Here is a 19,130-nt window from a genome sequence, read left to right on the forward strand (position 1 = left end):
CTTGCATTTTGTGGATAGAGAGCTGACATTATCTTGTTGACTGAGGTCATCCCTGTAATTTAAATACCACCATGAAACTAAAAGTATTTATCATCAATCAATAAGAAATTGGCCTTGCTATAAACAGGCAATGACTTTTGAGTTTTTATACAAGAAACATTGCCCTGCCTTAAATATGTTGCTATTTTAAGCATTGAAACCTTAGTCATTTCTTTAGTGACCTGATTATTATTGTTTGAAGAGAAAATTTTTTTCATTACACTCTACTGCTGATAAGTATATTCATGTGTATACATTGTGTTTGTGATTATAACCATTTCCTGTTTAAAAAATCATGTATACATTTCACAGCTCCTCTGCTGAGTTTTTCGTACTTAATAATTAACTTAGGAACCAACCACGATATTTTCTTGAGGTAGGAGCTAGGCAGAGAGACCAGTTATGGTCTTAGGGCTAAAGAGTTACAGCTTGAAATGATGTGCCTAAGCTTTTCAGAAGCTTGTTTCCATAGCAACTGTCAGCAGTAACGCATCCTGCTCATCGCTGAGCGGAAGTCTACTGAAAAACATTTCAGTCCAGGCCCCCCACCCCCTCATCCACTCACTGTCATTTAGTAAGAGGAGCCTGAATTAACAGAAGCAGCAATTCAATGTGCGCATGTGCATTTGTTCAGGATAGTCGGCCTGTTTGCTGCCAGTGTCAGATGTCAAACTCATAGAGTTAAAGAAAGACTGATTGAATCATGTTGTTTTCACTGGTGTGCCTGTAATACATTTTAATGAAATGTGTGTGTGCAATGTGTTAAGATTTTTACTTTTCTGACTGAAGATGTTTTCTTTTGGGGTTCTTGTTTTTTGAGTTCTGTTTATCTTAAATGATGATCCGTGGGTAATTTTGTTGGGTGTTAAATCTTTACATATGTATCAAAAATTAAAAATAAATTTTCCACTTTAAGTAGATTATATAGACCCTGAATAACTTAAAAGAGAATTGGGTTATCTTTAAACGCATACTTGTGTGACTTCATTTGTGGATTCACTGCTCCCCCTGACTCAACTGGAGGGGAGTGTTGCCACCTGGCTTGTTGTCTTAGGTTTCTTTTTAATTGTTTGCTTCAGCCTATAGCTTGTTTCCTTGGAAACAATTGTGTGCCCCTTGTCTTCAGGAAAAAGCAACTTTGCGTTTCAGTGGTAGCACTAAATTTAACAGACATTGTTAGCATATGAAACAGATAAAATGAGAGTATTTTGGGAAGGTATTTTAAAAGGATTTTACTACTCTTAAATATGTTAAATTTGTTTTGTTTTTTTTCTTTCAGGCATAACCATTTTTTGCCTTGACTATGTCTTATCCTAATATTTGTGGTTCTTTTGGTTTTTCAGAACTGTAATATGTATGCATTTATACCACAGTGAACCCTTTCCCCAGGGTCACCCAAATTTCTTCTTAATACTCCAACTTAATAGGTCTGTGTGCATACACACATAGCTAGATTTTAGAATGGGAGTAGTGGGAAACCATCCATGTGTCCATTTATGAACAAACTCTTTGAAGAAAGATTGTCTACAGTTAGTGACTCACACATGATTGGAGAGTTTTACGGGTTTTTTTTTTTTTTGTTGTTAAATCATTGGGAAACCAGTTAACTGACATTCAATAGACACTGTTAGCTTTTGTAAAGTGCTGTATTTTAATGTTTTTATACATCACGCATTTCTGATTTTCTTTTTGTTATAACTTCTTTAAAGTCATAATGTTTAAGGAGCTCTTCCAATGTTTGCAATGCTTATTTTAGCTGGCTTAGCCAATACGCAATTCATATATAGCCTGTGTCTTCAGTTAGTGTTTACTTGACCCACAACACAATAATACAGTGCATCCGGAAAGTATTTTACAGCGCATCACTTTTTCCACATTTTGTTATGTTACAGCCTTATTCCAAAATGCATTAAATTCATTTTTTTCTCAGAATTCTACACACAACACCCCATAATGACAATGTGAAAAAAGTTTACTTGAGGTTTTTGCAAATTTATTAAAAATAAAAAAAACTGAGAAATCACATGTACTTAAGTATTCACAGCCTTTGCTCAATACTTTGTCGATGCTTCTTTGGCAGCAATTACAGCCTCAAGTCTTTTTAAATATGATGCCATAAGCTTGGCACACCTATCCTTGGCCAGTTTCGCCCATTCCTCTTTGCAGCACCTCTCAAGCTCCATCAGGTTGGATGGGAAGCATCGGTGCACAGCCATTTTAAGATCTCTCCAGAGATGTTCAATCGGATTCAAGTCTGGGCTCTGGCTGGGCCACTCAAGGACATTCACAGAGTTGTCCTGAAGCCACTCCTTTGATATCTTGGCTGTGTGCTTAGGGTCGTTGTCCTGCTGAAAGATGAACCGTCACCCCAGTCTGAGGTCAAGAGCGCTCTGGAGCAGGTTTTCATCCAGGATGTCTATGTACATTGCTGCAGTGATCTTTCCCTTTATCCTGACTAGTTTCCCAGTTCCTGCCGCCGAAAAACATCCCCACAGCATGATGCTACCACCACCATGCTTCACTGTAGGGATGGTATTGGCCTGGTGATGAGCGGTGCCTGGTTTCCTCCAAAGTGACGCCTGGCATTCACACCAAACAGTTCAATCTTTGTCTCATCAGACCAGAGAATTTTGTTTCTCATGGTCTGAGAGTCCTTCAGGTGCCTTTTGGCAAACTCCAGGTGGGCTGCCATGTGCCTTTTACTAAGGAGTGGCTTCCGTCTGGCCATTGAACCATACAGGCCTGATTGATGGATTGCTGCAGAGGTGGTTGTCCTTCTGGAAGGTTCTCCTTTCTCCACAGAGGACCTCTGGAACTCTGACAGAGTGACCATCGGGTTCTTGGTAACCTCTCTGACTAAGGCCCTTCTCCCCCGATCGCTCAGTTTAGATGGCCGGCCAGCTCTAGGAAGAGTCCTAGTGGTTTCGAACTTCTTCCACTTACAGATGATGGAGACCACTGTGCTCATTGGGACCTTCAAAGCAGCAGAAAGTTTTCTGTAACCTTCCTCAGATTTGTGCCTCAAGACAATCCTGTCACTGAGGTCTACAGACAATTCCTTTGACTTCATGCTTGGTTTGTGCTCTGACATGAACTGTCAACTGTGGGACCTTATATAGACAGGTGTGTGCCTTTCCAAATCATGTCCAATCAACTGAATTTACCACAGTTGGACTCCAGTTAAGCTGCAGAAACATCTTAAGAATGATCAGGGGAAACGGGATGCACCTAAGCTCAATTTTGAGCTTCATGGCAAAGGCTGTGAATACTTATGTACATGTGATTTCTCAGTTTTTCTATTTTTAATAAATTTGCAAAAATCTCAAGTAAACTTTATTCATGTTGTCATTATGGGGTGTTGTGTGTAGAATTCTGAGGAAAAAATTAATTGAATCCATTTTGGAATAAGGCTGTAACATAACAAAATGTGGAAAAAGTGATGTGCTGTGAATACTTTCTGGATGCACTGTATATGTGAAATGAGAAAAATATGGATAAACCTGTCTTACATTTTTTGCAGTCAGTGTAAAAGGGCAACATGAAACTGTATTTAGTTTAGTCCTGTTTATTATTTACTGAATACTGGCTCATATCGGGTAAGGCCCCATACACCTAGTCCAAAGGCTGTGTTCTTTTGTGAGTGAACTATACTTTGATCATGTTATTTTGTGCCTGTTGCGAGTCCCCTTTCTGTGAGGAGCTGTGTTTTCAAGCGTCACATTTGTTTAAAGGTTGAAGTTTTTACCTGCTTCTTTAAAGGAACTATGCACAAGTTTTTAAAAAAAAAAAAAGAAAAAAAAAAGTATTAACAGGAAATGTATAAAAACTAGGCTGACCCGCCTTTTAAGGCGACCGACTTTTAAGTTGACCACTTCTTAAGGCAGCTCAATATGTAGATCAATTTGATATTTTATACAAACTTATTAATTTGGTTATATTGCATTTGAGCGGTATTACTTTAATACTTGTAGTTTCTGTTATTTTTGTGATGAAATTTAAACTTTTTTTCTATATTGAGGTCGCCCTATTGAACCCCCCTGATATTTACTACGTGGTCAGGCATTTATACTCCATCAACATGAATTATTTCCAGAGACATAATTTTGTCTATTTCTCCAGCGCATCGCGCACAAAAGCAAGGGAACGATGGGAGCACCAGAACTCTGCTCACATCATGTCGCTTCGTACCGCAAGCTGCAAGTAGTAAGTCTGTGTAAGTCACTTACGGGAGGGAAGGACAATCCCGATCGTTTTTATATAGTAAGAAAGAAGAAGAAGATATCGCACAGTCTGGAGTAGAAAGTCATCTTTTACCAGGAAAAACGAAGCTACAAATCCCATCTGCATTGCAAAATGGACGGGGCGTGTGTAAACTCCGCGCCTGCGTAGCACTCACGGGATGGAAGGACAATCCCGATCACTTTTATTTAGAAGGATACAATACAAACATATTTGCAGCACCCAGAATGTTTAACTTACATTTGAAAATGTTTGAATACATACCTCTTTTTTTGTAGTAGTATTAGAATCTTAATTTTTGGGAAATGTGACAGCCCTTCAGATTTTCTTGTTGAAATTTAAATAGAAAATTTAAAGCAAATTGGGGCATCACTTTCGTTACACAACTGAAGATGCATTGCGTCATACTTCCCAGTTTTGAAAGCTATTTGCTAATGATTTATGGTTTTATTTGGTCATGCCCCACATATGAAGAATATACATATAAGAATGCCTGGCTCCCACTACAGTGCCTGTTTATTGGTAAATTATATGTGAACCATTTTCAGGAATCAAACTTTATTGGTTAATGGGTTTTGTTTGAAAGAAGATAAAATGCTGCAGACACCTGCTTGTAGGAGTTAATGTAAGTAAAATGAAATAAAAACTCATAGTGCTAGGGCCATTTATCCATCCATCCATTATCCAACCCGCTATATCCTAACTAGAGGGTCATGGAGGGTCTGCTGGAGCCAGTCCTAGCCAACACAGGGCGTAGGGCCATTTAAAATTTGGTAATTGTTGCTATTTTCTTGCTAGTTCCCAGGGACTGAAACTTTCTGAAAGTGAGGCTCTGTATGTAATTGATTTAATCTTGTACAACTGTTTATAGAAAAGAAGATTTTTTTTCCACTAGTAGCTGAAATACCACAGTATGCAGGTTTACATATAGAAGTGTTTTTTCTTTGACTATGACTCCAACTCCTACTTCTACTCTTCAGTTTATGGTACCACTGACTACTCTATTTGTAGCTTAAATCAATATATACAGTATCAATCAAAGGTTTGGGGTCACCCAGAAATGTTCATGTTTTTGATATAAGTTGATATGTTGTTTTTTTTTATCAAGACACCATTAAATTGATTTAAAATTATAGCCAAGGCATTACTAGTGTGTATAATAGCAATTAGTGCTTGGAATTACTAATTTTTAATTTATTATTCACATATGGCTGCAAAGCCCCATTTTCAGCCTCAGTTCCTTCAGTGTCCTAATGATAAACTCTGTTAGCCTATTCCTTATTAGTCATGTGTGTTAATGCTAATTTGTTGTTAGAGAAACCTTTCTAACTGCATTAGCGCCACCAAAACCTGTTGTTCTGTTCACTTGTGCTACAAAGTACTGGCTTTCCTAAAGTTCAGCTCCGGGTTCAAATACATCCAAAATGAAGCAGCTTTCTCAAGAAACATGTCAGTTTATTTACTTGCTGAATGAAGGTTATTCCATGTGACAGATTGCCAAGAAACTGAAAATTCCATACAAAGGTGTCTATTACTGTCTTGAGAGAAGATGGCAATCTGGATCTAACCAGGATTGAAAAAGAAGAGGAAGGCCCAGTTGGACAACTGCCTAAAAGGATAACAACATCCAAGGGTTTAGTTTGAGAAATGAACACCTTATGTAACAACATGCTTTTAAAATCTGGTTTTGCAGAGAATCACTCTGTTAGGTTTGTAACATTTGCTATTGTAAAATTTACATTTACATAACTAGCTGCTTAAAATATTTACTAAAGATTAATATTTTAAAGGTGAGTAAAATTGATCCAATTTTTAAATATCACAGACTCCCTGTGCTTTAGTTTCCCAAATCCTTCCCTCCTTTTTTCTTAATTTTTCCCAATTTTAATTTTGTGTGGAAATCAAACTTACTAGTTTTACATTAATCCACTTTTTCAGAACTTTATAAAACACCCTTTGTTGTGATATTTTCAGATTATCAATTGCTGATCAGACTTTGTTTAGCCTGTGTTCAATACAATACAATTTATTTCTGTACAGCCCAAAATCACACAAGAAGTGCCGCAATGGGCTTTAACAGGCCCTGCCTCTTGATAGCTCCCCAGCCTTGACTTTCTAAGAAGACAAAGAAAAACTCCCAAAAAACCCAAGTAGGGAAAAAAAATGGAAGAAACCTTGGGAAAGGCAGTTCAAAAGAGACCCCTTTCTAGGTAGGTTGGGCATGCAGTGGGTGTCAAAAAGAATGTGGACAATACAATACACAGAACAGAACAAATTCTCAATACAGTATAAAAAATTTTTTACAAGTACGGAGCAGAATTTAACGGTAGATGATATTGCATAATATGATTTATATTTGTTGACAGTCCTGGAGACCTCAGCCATCAAGCTGCCTCACCCATTTGGCCATTCCACAGCTGAAACAGCACTTGGCCAGCTAATCTGATGAAAGGACCCCTCTACCCCGCAATTTCTGCGATCCTCCATCAGGGATGACTTTACCTTAGGCAGGCAAAACAACTTGGCAGGTGAGCCGTGGCGTCAAGTACCATATTTGAGTACCGAGAAGAGAAACAGAATAGGTGAGGGTTAGTAACAAATTATAACTTACCATGTTACTTATGTTTTAGTGCTAATGACTAACAACAAAGATGCAGCCTGTACAGTTAATTGGCAGCTCTAGTCAGGATATGTTAAACTGAAGTAGTGAGTCTTCAGCTGGGACTGAAGGGACATCTCTTATAGTAACAGGCAGGCCATTCCACAGTTTAGGGGCTCTGTAACTAAAAGCTCGACCTCCCACTTTATTTTATTAATTTTTGGAGTCATAAGCAGACCGGCATCTTGAGATTTTAATGTGCGCTCTGGTTTGTAAGTCATGATAAGTTCAGACAAATAAGCCGAACCTTGGCCATTTAATGCTTTATATGTTAAAAGAAGGTTTTGAAATCTGTCCTGAACTTAACCGGGAGCCAGTGTAAGGATTTAAGAACTGGAGTTATGTGTTCATATTTTCTTGTTCTTGTGTACTAATCTATAATTAGAATATTAACTGGATCTGCAATGTAACTGGTAGACTGCATTAAATTCCCCAAGCTACCTTTCAGATATGACATGTACTTTCACTGTGGTCATAACATGTTAGGGGTTATACTAATGAACATTAAACTGGCTTCAAAAACTGAATGAATCACAATAGGTTTAGCATATCTTTCCGCTACCTGGCATACTCGTAATTCTTTATGTTTCAAAGTACTAAATAAATTTTATTTTGGTAGTAACAAATAGAGCATTTCATTTCATTGCTAGTGTAGAGAAGCCAAATAGATGCTTTGTTTAAATCTCACCTTGATTTTTGCTTACTACAGACTATTGTTAGCACTGCCAGTGTACACACTTCAGCATGCTTAACAGTGGTCGTGTGTGATGTTTTCCCCATTTCCCTGAACTGTATAAACTGGTTAGAAAATGGATGACTGCTTAAATCCTCAGTGCAATCAGAGAATGAATGCAAAGTCACTGTTCCTTTTTTGGGACTATGTAGGACACAACATTAAAAAGAGTTTCGTCTTGTCATCATTTTGTCTCATCTTATAATTGTGTGATACTAGGAGTTAAACGATTACATCTCAGTCTGATTATTTATATTCTTGTACTCTGAAAGCATGCACAATTGCGTTTCTGAACTAACTCATTAATGACATAAAAGTATAATGTATGAATATTTTGGCTTTTTTATTTTTAAATGGGTATGATTCTCACAGTTATGCTCTAAAATTCACCTGTATGAACACAAAGCATTTCCAAACATGACTTCTCTTCTTTTTCACATGTGTTGACGTGGTGCTGTATCCACACCACTGTAAGCCATTTTTATATGTACTTCTCATTTATGTTTTTGGCATATATTATTGTGCCTTTTGGAGTCATTTGTCTTCCTGCAGTCACGTATGAGTGCAGTGCCAACTTTCATTTGGTGCCACTGTTACTGTGCAAAGTCTAGTACTATCATGTTTTTGGAATATTGATATCAGTTTCAAACTCAAGTATCAGTTCTTGTGACATGCATAGTTCTGTCATTATCATACATTTTGAGTATCTGTCAGGTTTGTGTTTGTTTTGCTTATGGCTCCTTCTTTCATATTTTGCATGCCACAGTCCATTTAATTTTGTTGTTTTGCTTGCCAACACTACTTATGCATCTTTTTTTATAGGAACATTTGGTTTTCAATGAGAATTCAACTGTTATTGTCCAGTTTACATTGGTACTGTATGTCAAAGTGTCATTAAATTCAGTTAAGGATGCTAAATCCAAGAAGTTTGGTAAATATTTAGTCTAAAGTGTCGGAAGCATGTAAACATTTGCACAGAGTTCCTGTCCCGTGGAAGGCTCTACTAATTATTTCATGTTTTATGCTTATGTAGCTGATTTTTGATTTAACTTTGGGAGGTGAGGTTTCACGTGTGCAGCGTGTTTTCCTTTTGTTATTAAGATGCCTTTCTCTTTTTCCCATTCTTACACTTTCTCTTGTATGCTCACTTGTTTCATAAAAACAAAATGGTGGCTTGTTGCTCCCTTAAGTTTTGTACTAATATTTGTGGAAAAGCAATTTGAAAAGTGGTTAGGATTAAACTTTATTTAAATAGATAAGACCTAATTACACAATGCAGAGTATTCCTGGTTTTTGCTTACATACACAGCAAACACAAAGAAGTTAGTAGGCCTATGTGTGAGAGAGGTACACTTAAAAATGTGCACTACCACAAGGCTAAACTGCAGGTTCTAAGCTGGAGTGTTTCAAAATGCAAATTTCCCTTATTTAGCATGGGAATGAAACATACTATTGCAGTCACATTGCTTGCTGGCTCCTGCACGCTTATAGTCACATAAACACGTCCTAGCCACAACTTCATTGGAAATAAAGAGGGGCGACCTGTAATAATAGCACAAACTATTTGGTTTTAGATGCTCCACCTGTAAGATGTAAAAACAGTCCATGTTACAAGCCAAGCAAATCAGTCATTGTAAATAATAAAGCAGCATGAGTTTACTAACATTGACAGCTACTGTACATGATGATAAACATTGCTACTCCCAATATTGTGTCCTGAATCCAAGAAGGTAATGACATTTCTTTTCTTACTATGTCCGTACTACATGCTCTGTCTTGGATAGCCTTGGACTGAAAAGGTGGATTGTTTGCTGTCTTGGTCTGTGGCATTGAAGACTTAGCTAGGCAGAATATCTGACTAGATTAGATGGTTAACCAGTAGCATTATGCTATTACTAGTACATGAGTAGTTCTAGATTGCTAAATTGACTGCGCAGTCTGCAGTCTTACACAGTTTAGGTTGTTTAAGAAATCAGTTTTCTCATTGGTACTAAACATTAGGTAGACTTTTGCCAGACATGTTATTTGTCAGGTTAGCTGCTGTTTCAAATAAAACTCTTTTGGTTGCTTACATTTTCATAATCTTTTAAAAATAATAATCAGTACTAAACCTGTAATTATTTTTCTCCATTTACTGCTATTCTGAGCTTGCTGATGTGAAGTCTTGTTAAACAGTAGCATTTTATTTTATTTTTTGGACAGGTTCCTCATCTAAATCATATATAACACAGTGAGTTAGTGATTAATGTTGGATTTGTGGCTTTCAAATTTGAATTCCTCAGTGTCTGAGAATGATAAACCAAGATGGCGTTTGTTTTATTTGCACAGCTTTAGAACAGAAACAAAATTCTTCAGCTAAGAATAATAGATGTTAAGTGATAATGCAGAAAATAAAAGTAGTTTAAGGTGTGCTGTCCCAAAACTATGTGCCAATTATACATAATTAGAAAACTACAGTGATAAAAGGCTTTTTTTTTTTTTTTTCTTTCATTTTTTGGCTAGGAGTGAAATTTCTGTTTTAGTTGTTTTATGTATTTTTAGTAATTTTTTTTTTTTATAGACTGCGTTAAGGAAAGTGGTTATTGTGTCTGTACACGTGTGTTTATACATTTTTGTTCTAATAATGTATATAAAAATATAGCAACTGTCTTAGTACCTATAACTAGTCTACAATGGAGAAGAAATGAACTGTAGTATAATGTGTGTTCATTTCAAAATAAAATTTAAGTCAATGTTTCAAAACTTTCACATTCGCCAGGCAATGATGTGGCTCAGCTCTTACTGTTATTTTGAAAGTAGAGGCGGATAAAATTACTTAATGCAGTGAGAGTCACGTAGCCTCACGTAATCACAGAGAAGTACTAGCATAACAGATCACTTTATGCTAAGAATTACACTATAGTTGCAATTGTTACTGGGATTTTGAGGTCAAATCAGTGTCCAGAAGTACAACTAAAATATAGTTAATGCAATGAAATCAGATATAGCATATATTTGAAAAGAGCAGGGAAAACTGTGATGCGGTGTTTTTGAAGTATCACATAATTACTGTAATTAAGGCCATGAGTGCTATTCTTGAAGTTCTGCAAGGGTTCAGGCATATGTCTAGTCAGTTATGCAAGAGACTTTCTAAGCAACAAAGACTTTAAAGGGAGGTTAGATGTCAATCAGTGAAAGAAATTTGGAAATGTAAAGCATCAGTAGTGTTTTGACTTTTCAAAATAATATAATTTAAATTTTTATCACAAACGACAAACTGTCCTGGTACCAAAGCCTGAAACCCAAATGTTAGAAAACCAGCATTGAAGAGTGTTTGCAAATAAGATGTCTTAAATAAAACAATCCTCTCTAATCTTTCTATTTATTCGTATGTAGCAATCATAAAATGTTTAGATTTTAATTTTATTAGTATTGGCTGTTATTTTCTCTTCATTATTAGGGAATCTCCAGGGAAAAATTACATTAAGATGCTGATAAAAATATTCTGTTTATTGTATTATCTATTGTCAATGGGCATTGTGGTTTGGCTGAGGTGTCTTTATTGCAGGCCCTAGAAACTGTGGAAATAGATCGCATGATTATGTCACAGTAAGCATTCAAATGCTGAATGATTTTGTATGTATATGTCTGTAGTTATGACCAACCTCCATCTTTTTAGGGAGTGGTAAAGTATGGTACCTTTTAATATTCAATTCATTTTTCTTCTCAACACTGGCATGGTATCATCAACTGGAGTAAAGTATGAAACCACACCCAGAAGGCAGTTTCTAGAATCTAGATCCTTGTGTGTATATATAACAAACAAGAAATGCAGATCACGTTTTTCTTGTCAGACCTGTTCCTTTGACCTCATTATGCATTTGTCACAGGTGATTCACTTCCTGATGTCCTGATGCTTATTTGCATTAGCATATATTGCTTAATCACATGTGCTTACTTTTTTCTCTTTTGCAGGTTCCAGACGGTCATCAGTACTTTCAGGATGTTGATGGTAGCTATAATTAAGTAATGAAAGGAAATGAAGCCTGCCTGCCACTGGCCAGGATCAGCCCTGAAATGCACTGCAGTATGAAAGCCTTGAGAAGCTGATGCAAGCCTTGTGTTTTCATCACACCTTCCCTGTGGAGTAAATCTCAAGTGTGCATAACAAGCCTTATAAGGGGTGGACCACTGAAACTGGGTGGCTGTTTTTTAATATATCTAACCACTGAAACTGGGTGGCTGTTTTTTAATATATCTAAACAACCTACAAATCTGCTTCCTAGAAAGAGTTGCTTTTAATCAGCATTATCACGTTTATATTTCTACGTATATCAACTAAAATTCTTTTGTTATTGGAAATGAATTTATTTCTCACTGAAGTTGTTACTCAAATATAGGGAATGTCAACTCAAAGGTAAATGCTTTGTATCTTTTAAATGTCAGATGCCAAATAAAGACATTAGAAGTTGCCCAGGAGACCCCGTTTTATACAAAATTGAAGTAAAAAATAAACTTGAAGATATTGCACCTCTTGCTTAACTCAGCATTGACATCTTCAAAATAAGTGGCTATTAGTCAGTTTGCTCCTGACAATGACTGAATTTGTTTCCTGGAAAAGGACGTTTGTTTCCTAGAACAACACAAGCGTTTGAGATTTCTGCAGGATCTGACAATGTCTTGGAAGAGGAATTATTTTGCATCAGGCAGCAGTGGACTACAGGGCATCTTCACTCCACGCACCATGACATCAATTGCTCCAAGCAAAGGCCTCATTAATGAGCCAGGCCAGAACAGCTGCTTCCTCAATAGCGCCTTGCAGGTGAGATCCATGCTCTCAGATTACGTATTCATTTTGCATTGTTATTTTGTGTAAGCTTCTGTCCTTTCTGTCAGAACTGTTTATTCTGATTCATTTTTTTTATATAAGCTTTAGTTATAATGGTAGACTGCTGTGACTTTTTATGTTCAGCAGGTAACTTTTTTAGGAGGTTATTTTTACATAAATCAAAATCTTTTGTTTACTTGTTTCTCCAGGCTTTTGACTGTAGATATGTAATCTGTTCACATCTTTTAACTACTAGATTGCAGACCTAGAAATGTATAAAAAGTAATACATTTTTATTGCCTATTCATAAATATAATTTCATTGTAGTTGAAAAGGAGAATGTTATTTTTATGTATTAAGTATTAACTTACTTTTTTAATAGTTTTCCTTCGAGACACTTAGAATACAACTAAACAAAAATATTTCTTTTTGGTTCTGAGGAATTTATTTTGACCTAGTGATGTGATATATATAACTCTCACATTGTACATTACATTCTGTGACATCACTACATGCCTAACACATTTTAAAATATATTTTTCAGCAGAGTGTCGTAACTTTATTTTTTTTTTGCTACTTCCCTAAAGTAAGAATATTTGCTGCATTGCAAGTATTGACAAATGTGAATGTAATGGCATTAGAATTTAATTAATCAGCAGGGAATAAAGATTTTAGTGCAAACTATTTTTCTGAAACCAGTTAAGACTCTGTTTCTTCTTTTCCCTCTTGTCTTATGATATCTATTAAAAAAAAAAAAAACTTGGGACGAGTCTTGATCTTTTGAAGAGACATCTTTGAGAGACACTTTAACTTTACGCGAGATGGGCAGGTCATGTCATACTTACAAGCTTTGGAAGCAAGTCCCGTGATACACATGCAGAGCAGGTTAGAGATAATGGAAGTAGGAATATTCGAAACTTTCAAGAAAATGATAGTAAAGCTCACATTAGCGCAAACAAATGGAAAATATTGAAATAATGGAACGGTGAAAAGAGATTGAATAGTGTTTGAGGATGTCTGCGGCAGAAGAGAGACAAGGCCGCACGAAATGCCGATTGCGCCGCACAGGAGCTGATCGAGCAAAGAGGAGGTTAAAAAAAACTGTTCCCATTGTATCACCGTTTTGGAGGAGCGACTATGTGTCCTTGGGGTGTGTTCAGCCCCCCTCTTCACAATGGTGCGTAGCCATAGAGTAAAGATCTCTTTACTGCAAACAAACGGAAAATATTAATCAGTGAAATAACTGAACAGCGAAAAGAGATCAAATAGTGTTTGAGAAGAGAGACAAGGCAGTGACTTTAAAACGTTCGAAGTGCTGTACAAAATGCAGATCATACCGCACAAGAGCACCTGCAAGTCAGCAGCTGATCGAGCAAAAATTAAGTAATAAAAACAAATTTTATTTGATTCCCATTGTATCACTGTTCAAGAGGGATTTCGGAGGATCAAACGTTTCTCATTGGGGTGCGTTTCGCCCCCCTCTTCTCAATGACGCGTAGCACTTGGCGAGGGATGGGGAAGGGGTTGGCGAGCAAGCGAACAGGGGGCAAAACACCTTAGTTAAGTGAAAAGAATTTGTTTTAGCAGGTGATATTACTTACTGTATTTGGATTTTTTTCATGAAGTGCACTCTGTGCCATATATAAAACTTAATTTTATAACTAGAAAGTTGCAAATGTTTTAAATGAAGTTCCATTAGATAATAAAAGCAGTAGTAATTGCTAGTTTTGTCATGATTCAACAAAAGGGCACCACTGAATCTTAGCCTGCAAGGGAGGAAAGGAAAAGTAGTAGAAGCACAGTGTGTGATGTTAAATGTAACAGACTTTGAACTCTTCTTGGACAAAAAACAGAAGCTATGGTGGACCATTAGTGGAGAACCCCCAAAGCTGGAACTAGGTGCCTACCTAACTAATTTAACTCCTATAAGCCAAAAAAGAGATACAGCAAAGTAATAAAAAAAACATAAAAAGCAAGCAAGCAAGTTATGTGCAATAAAAAACAAGAGCACTAAGAAATAAAGTAAATAAAACCTAAAAGAGCTGATGTAACCTTTGTTACTTGCACAAAGTAATTTTTTTTCACACAAGATATATGTCATGCTCTTCCTATTAGTCTTTCTATCTCAGTTCCTCATTCCCTGTCTCGATGTGGGTTTTCCTTAGACATACTCATATATGTAAGTGATAGTTGAATTAGTAACTCAGTTGGTCCATGTTATAAATGAGTATGGATGGGTGTGTATGAGTGTGCCCTGCAGTTGACTGTCCAGCGTCCAAGCCTGCCCAGTGTTTCCAGTCTTGCATCCAGTATGGAGTATTCAGTTCTGTAAAAGTGAGATATATATGTTTAAGGCAAAGGTTTATATTAGCCCAGTGTCTTATTTTACATAGCTTGTCAGATTATTATCTATAGTCCTGTGTAGTGCTGGGCGGTATACCGGTTCATACTAAAAACCGTTTTTTATTTTTTTTTATGATATGGATTTTTCTTATACTGCAACACCAGTTTAAATTACCTAAACGGCGTTCGGAACGTGGCGCAGCGGGAAACTGTTCAAGTGGGGACCTTTTTCACTGCTACACTGCTAAACACAGATTTGTTGCACTAGGGCTCTTTTTCACTGCTACACCACCAAATAGTGGGCTGTAGCATAGGTATACCGTGCGGTGAAAATGGACAGAGAGCATTCTGAAACTGAACTAAAAGTAAAGTTGAACATGATGAACAGAAGAACTTTTGCCGAAAAAAAGGAGTCACGTCCGTCGCCTGGAGATAACTTTAGTTTTAAAAGGTCAGATGTGTAAATACTGTTTCTATACTACTGGATAATACTGCAAGCCAAGTTGTACTTGTTTTATTTGTTTTCAATACAGTGTAATGTACCTGGGTACTGTGTAATAGTGTGACGACATGTTGACTTTATTCTCTTAATTTGTAATTAAAGTAGACCATCGTAAACTAAACGTCATCGTAAAATGAATATTTAATTTACTAGATTTTCTCAATCCCCATCATAAGTTATATAGCACATTAAATGCTTTGTGTTAAGTGATTCTTATACTGACGACTTCTTGCACTAAGAGGAGGCGCCAGCAGCAATCGCCGCACAGAATACATTCATTTCATGATCTTCCTGCTCTCTGAACATTTAGAATGCTAAGATAAATACTTAATATAATTTTCATGGTGAAATGCATTAAAGCATGCATTAATCATATGGGGGCACAGCGGCGTGCCTGCCTTGCATTTGCATGTGCTTCAGTTTCTTTTCAAAGTCATGTAGGATGTGGGGTTTGGTTGTGCTATATTGACCCTGCTAGTGTATGTTTTGCTTGTATTCATCCTGCGATGTGCTGGCGACTCGTTCAGAGATGGGCGCAACTCTGAATGGATGGCATAATTAAACATGTGTAACAAAGATATTTTTAAAGTTCTGCACACTCCGTGGGCTAAGTTTATAACTAGTTTTAATTTCACAAAGACGTTTATCGTGTGGTGATTGGTTATGTGGTGAAAGAAAAAGGAAGGAAGGAAAAAGGAACTGGGGTTTTGGTACGTCAGATAGAGACAGCATGCATGCAATAGATAGCTCGCTCAGAAGAACATGCATTGAATTCTGTGTTTGTGTCTTCAACCAGCAGATCAGAAACCCAACATTTGCACAATATTTAAGTTAAACCTGTGCGATAGCTATTCATACATCCAATTTTTTGGAGCCTCGTCACACCTGCCATAAAGTTCTCTACACTGAACATACACCTGGGCACCCCTTACTGCGAGGGAGCAGCACTACCGCGCATGTGTAATACCTGCTTCAATGCATTTCATCATGAAAATGATATCAAGTATTTGTCTTAGCATTCTAAATTTTCAGAAAGCAGGAATATCATGAAGTGAATGGATTCTGTATAGTGATTGCTGTCTTCTCTTAGTGCGGAGGAAGTCAGTTTAAGAAGCGTAGTGATTAACCACTGGGTCGGGGAATGTAACACAAAGCATTTAATGTGCTGCATTAATTTATGACGGGGTAAATTAAGTAATTGATTAAACATTGATTTTAGGAAGAAGTTTAATTTACGACATTCTTCTTTAATTATGAAGTAAACTATGAGAATAAAGTGGAAATGCCGACTTTAATCTCAACATAAATGGCGAAAATAAAGTGGAAATGTTGACTTTGTTCTCGACATATAGTTTGTTTTTTTCTTCCCAGTATAGCTTAGCTTGAAGAAAGGTTCATATTAATGCAGTTTGCCTAAATGATGGTTCAGTTGGTAAAGATGTCGTCACCAAGTTGCACTTGTTTTATTTTATTTTAATTTGGTGAATACTGTGTAATGCTCCTGGGTTTGAAGTTATAGTGCAGCTATCCGTAATAATACTATTATTTATTTTATTGTTATTAATTAGTTTAAATATTATGCAGTTTAATGATGATAAAGTTGTTTAAAAAGTCACTTTAATGTGTCAGTGGACAAAGATTGTTAACATTAACAGAAAGTGTAGTTGGTTTACAAAAAATATTTATTCCTTTTCTAAGACATATTCGGTGCAATACAATTTTTGACAAGCCCTTCTGGATATTTTACTAAGTCTAAATGCCTCTTTGTATGGTTGAAAATATGTTGTCAAAATTAGTTTGTTTTTGCAAAGTTTGTTCAATAAAAAGGTTCTATATTTTGACTGCATCTGTCATGCAATGTGATACCGTCTCCATTAGTGCCACCCCCTTGAAAATTAACACTTTATGGGGCAATGCAAAACTGTATTAATACTTGTGTGCACATTAAAATTTTATTTTTATACAATCTATACTAATAAAAGGCAAAGCCCTCACTCACTCACTCACTCACTCACTCATCACTAATTCTCCAACTTCCCGTGTGGGTGGAAGGCTGAAATTTGGCAGGTTCATTCCTTACAGCTTCCTTACAAAAGTTGGGCAGGTTTTATATCGAAATTCTACGCGTAATGGTCATAACTGGAAGCAGTTTTCTCCATTTACTGTAATGGAGATGAGCTTCAACGCCGTGGGGGCGGAGTTTCGTGTGACATCATCACGCCTCCCACGTAATCACGCAGTACATAGAAAACCAGGAAGAGCTCAAAAAAGCGCTGAAGAAAACATGCATTATATAATTGAGAAGGCAGCGAAACAATAAGAAGCGAGCGAGTGACATATACAACCATATTCATGAGTTCTGCTACTTGAAACAAAGCACGATGTAAACCTACACTTTAAATTAAGTTCATAGACAGGCTGCCGCTGGCGTTTGTAATTTAGTGCCCACCCATATAAGGCCGTCCGTCAGCGGCAATCCAATAGCAAACTGCCACGGGGAAATATTCACGGGTGAAGGACTGTGCTTATGGAGAGGAAGATGAGATGGTCAGGGTGGTGTTTGACACAAACTCAGCGAAACTGCGAGAGAAAGTTTTAAGTGCCAGGACTAAGGTAACATTAAATACAGCCATGGACATAGCACGAGATGGCAACAGCACAGCTGGGAACCTTCGATGCATGTACACCGAGCGGCTCACGTGAACTGGCGAGTGCACAGATAAAAGCAACAGTTCCAAAGAGCTGAACAAAACCGAATTACACAATTGAAAAGGCAGCAAAAAATATGAAGCATCTGATAAGCATATTCATAAATCCAGCTACTGTGGAAACAAAGCACACGGTGGAAAAAGTCAATGTCCCGATAAAGGAAGACAGTGTAAAAAAACCCGTGCATGCAGTGTGTCAGGTCTCAGATAAAGAAGAAGACGAGCTGTTTATTGATGCAGTAAGAAACGAATCGATGAATGAAACCTGTCATCTTTACAACGATTGACAAACACGGAATGTAACTTGAACAAACACATCCTACAAATACGAACCTGATTGAAAGAAATAATGATAATCAAATCCTTGATGACAGCAACACTCAGTAACACTCACAAAACAAATACTGTATATTGACAGTCATGTTCCCTTTTCTTTTTAGCTTTTTACACTACTTCTTTACGCGGGTATATGTATATATATATATATATATATATATATATATATATATATATATATATATATATATATATATATATATATATATATGCCGATATACCGATCTACTCGAATAATGGATACTTTATTCGCCATCAATGATTGTTTTGGTAAAGCCATACTCAGTGTATTCATTAGATGAACGGTAAAAAGTAACAGCGAGGGAGGATGCAGGCTGTAGTCTTGCGTCAACTCTATTTGAATTGCGCGATCACATTTGAAAAATATATCTTTTCAAGTTCTATTTAGTCCATATGTGTCAAACTCAAGGGCGCAGGCCACATCCGCCCGTGTAATTATATCCGCCCGAGATCATTTTATATACTGTATTATTGTTATTAAAGCCCAGGTATATGAAGCGCTGGTAACACAATAAACTACAGATCCCATAATGCAGTGCTTCAGCCGCCTTGCCGAACAAGTTATTGCGAAGCTAGCTCACACGATGCTGAAGAGAAAAGTTGATTCTGAAAATAGAGCCTTTAAAAACCGATGGGAGGCTGAGTATATGTTTACTGAACCCGTGTGTCTCATTTGTGGAGCTAATGTGGCTGTAATTACAGAATTTAATCTAAGACGGCACTATGAGATAAAACATCAGGGT

At 36.8% G+C, this 19,130-nt stretch overlaps 1 protein-coding gene across 10 annotated transcripts in view; it reads left to right on the forward strand.

Moving 5' to 3' along the window:
* The window catches only part of usp54a (ubiquitin specific peptidase 54a), a 276,084-nt gene that overhangs the window by 119,805 nt on the left and 137,149 nt on the right, over positions 1 to 19,130 (forward strand). For 9 of the 10 annotated variants that reach the window (XM_039768304.1, XM_039768332.1, XM_039768343.1 and 6 more), the window contains exon 2: positions 11,625 to 12,471. In XM_039768304.1, the coding sequence (XP_039624238.1) occupies positions 12,325 to 12,471 (147 nt within the window). In that variant the 5' untranslated portion in view covers positions 11,625 to 12,324. Of the gene's footprint in view, positions 1 to 6,789; positions 6,807 to 11,624; positions 12,472 to 19,130 lie in introns of those variants that run through there. The other variant, XM_039768323.1, reaches the window with a different exon arrangement.

The sequence above is a fragment of the Polypterus senegalus genome, chromosome 1 (assembly GCF_016835505.1).
Source record: "Polypterus senegalus isolate Bchr_013 chromosome 1, ASM1683550v1, whole genome shotgun sequence".
Classification (NCBI taxonomy): Eukaryota; Metazoa; Chordata; class Cladistia; order Polypteriformes; family Polypteridae; genus Polypterus; species Polypterus senegalus.